The sequence below is a fragment of the Castanea sativa genome, chromosome 5 (assembly GCF_040712315.1).
Source record: "Castanea sativa cultivar Marrone di Chiusa Pesio chromosome 5, ASM4071231v1".
Lineage (NCBI taxonomy): Eukaryota > Viridiplantae > Streptophyta > Magnoliopsida > Fagales > Fagaceae > Castanea > Castanea sativa.
Window position 1 is genome coordinate 2,765,510 of NC_134017.1, and position 2,346 is coordinate 2,767,855.

The 2,346-nt window shown below is 35.3% G+C and overlaps 1 protein-coding gene across 1 annotated transcript; it reads left to right on the forward strand.

Annotated features, from left to right (window-relative positions):
* The first annotated feature begins 427 nt into the window (after window positions 1-427).
* LOC142633660 (secreted RxLR effector protein 161-like) lies at window positions 428-1,189 on the forward strand. The gene has a single exon (XM_075807902.1). The coding sequence runs from the start codon at window positions 428-430 to the stop codon at window positions 1,187-1,189; it is 762 nt and encodes a 253-aa protein (XP_075664017.1).
* The last annotated feature ends 1,157 nt before the right edge of the window (window positions 1,190-2,346 follow it).

Consider the following 2,346-nt stretch of genomic DNA (forward strand, 5'->3'; position numbering starts at 1 on the left):
AGATTTGAAAGAAGAGGTATTTATCGATCAACCCCTTGGTTATGTAAAACTTGGCAATGAGCATAAAATGTATAAGTTAAAGAAAGCTCTATATGGATTAAAACAAGCTCCACGGGCTTGGTATAATCGTATAGAAACTTATTTTTTGAAGGAAGGATTTCAAAAATGTCCTTATGAACACACACTTTTCATAAAAGTTGATGATGGAGGGAAAATGCTCATTGTTTGCTTATATGTAGATGATCTAATCTATACTGGAAGTAATACAGCCATGTTTGAAAGCTTTAAGAAATCCACGATGGCTGAATTTGAAATGTCTGATCTTGGCATGATGCATTACTTTTTTGGCATAGAAGTGTTGTAGTCCTCTACTGGAATTTTTATTTCTCAAAAGTAGTATGTGGGAGAAATCTTGGACAAGTTTCAAATGAAGGATTGTAATCCTGTAAATACTCCATCTGAGTTTGGTATGAAGCTAAGCAAGGATGATGGAGGAAAGAAGGTTGATAACACTCTTTACAAGCAAATAGTGGGGAGTTTAATGTATTTGACAGCAACAAGACTTGATATAATGTATGTTGTAAGTGTGTTTAGCAAGTACATAGAATGTCCTACAGAGATTCATCTCTTGCCTGCAAAAAGAATTCTTAGGTACTTGCAAGGTACTAAGGAGTTTGGGCTGTTCTTAAAAAAGGGAGAAAAGTCAGATTTGTTTGGCTTTACAGATAGTGATTATGCAGGAGATTCTGATGATCGAAAAAGCACATTTGGGTATGTTTTCATGTTGGGAACAGGAGCTGTTTCATGGTCATCAAAGAAGCAGCCAATAGTCACATTGTCAACCACTGAAGCTGAATTTGTTGCAGCAATAGCTTGTGCTTGTCAAGCTATTTGGTTGAAGAAGATTCTTGAAGAGCTGAAGTTCAAGGAAGATGGGCCTACTCTTATTTACTGTGACAACAGTTCAACAATAAAGCTCTCAAAGAATCCTGTTCTACATGGTCGAAGCAAGCACATAGATGTGAAGTATCATTTCTTGAGGGATCTCACGAACGATGGAGTTATTAATCTAGTTTACTACAGAAGTGAAGATCAGATTGCTGATATTCTAACAAAGCCTCTTAAATTTCCAGCATTTCAGAAGCTCAGGGAGCTACTTGGTGTTTGCTATTCAAAGGACTTTATCTGAGGGATGGCACTTCAAAGGTTGAGTCTTATTAAACTGATGTTATGTATGGAACATCAGTTTAAGGGAGGGATTGTTGAATAAATCAGTAGCGTTAGAATGTGTTGATTTGGGTTGTCCTAGTCTTTAGGAGTTCAGTAGTTTGTTTTTTATTTGTTGCCTAGTTTGTAGGAGCTGTTTAGCATGATGTTAGTGGTGCCTATTTTTGTGTTTGTAACAGTTTGTTTTCAGCCTATATTATGGCCATTTCCTTATCAATGAAGTAGTAGAGTTTCAGTCCAACTCAGTTTTCCCTTTGTTTCAGTTTTTCCATTTTTTGTAACAAAATCATCAAGAGCTACCCTTCCTTTGATCCTTACAATATCTACGTTCTTATATATCTTTTAACACCCGTAAAAGAGATTTGCCTGCAGAATTGGCAGATCTGGTGAAATTAAGAGCATAATTTTATTTTACTTATTATTAATTATTATTATTTGCATTTATCATACTTGTAAGGTTGTTGTTGATGTTGCATTTATCATTCCGATGTTCTGTACTCAACTTCTTTTTTATTTGCTCTTTCTATTGTAACTGTTTTTCCATTCAATTTGAGTAAGGCTAAGAAATGATCGCTTCTTACTAATAGGCAAATTTAGTTACCGATCCTCAATATTCCAATTAAGCTCAATGTTGTGTCAGTGGTATGATTTAATTACTAAGTATAAATTTGGGTGTGGAAGGAGAAGTTCTATATTTTGTGTATAGTGATTTTGATGTTTTGTTGAAGGATGGGGCTTGATAATTTGGGTGTGGGTTTTTGGTTGCATATGCTCAATTTGGTGGTTCTCTTTCTTCTTCTACAATGCAATGTCCGCTTCGTTCCCTCACTATTTCTTGAGGCTGTGCAGGATGACATATTACTTTATTTCATCTTATCTTTTGATAATAGGATAATTGGACAAGGGATGATTTGAATTCTAGATACCTATAATGGAAATACCACGAGTTGTTACTTGAGTAGCAATTTTATTTATTATGGCATGGTGATTTAAGGTGATTGAGATATGGTATGGCCCACGGCAATAAAGATTGATTTGTAGGTTCTTGGCTTTGTTGATTTGAAATGTTGTTGGGGTGAGGAGTTGGGGGTTGCCATGGGTTTTAGTCTCTATTTTTTT

Excerpts from the sequence above, each read along its gene's own strand:
- LOC142633660 (XM_075807902.1), top strand. The coding sequence starts at position 428 with ATGAAGGATTGTAATCCTGTAAATACTCCATCTGAGTTTGGTATGAAG.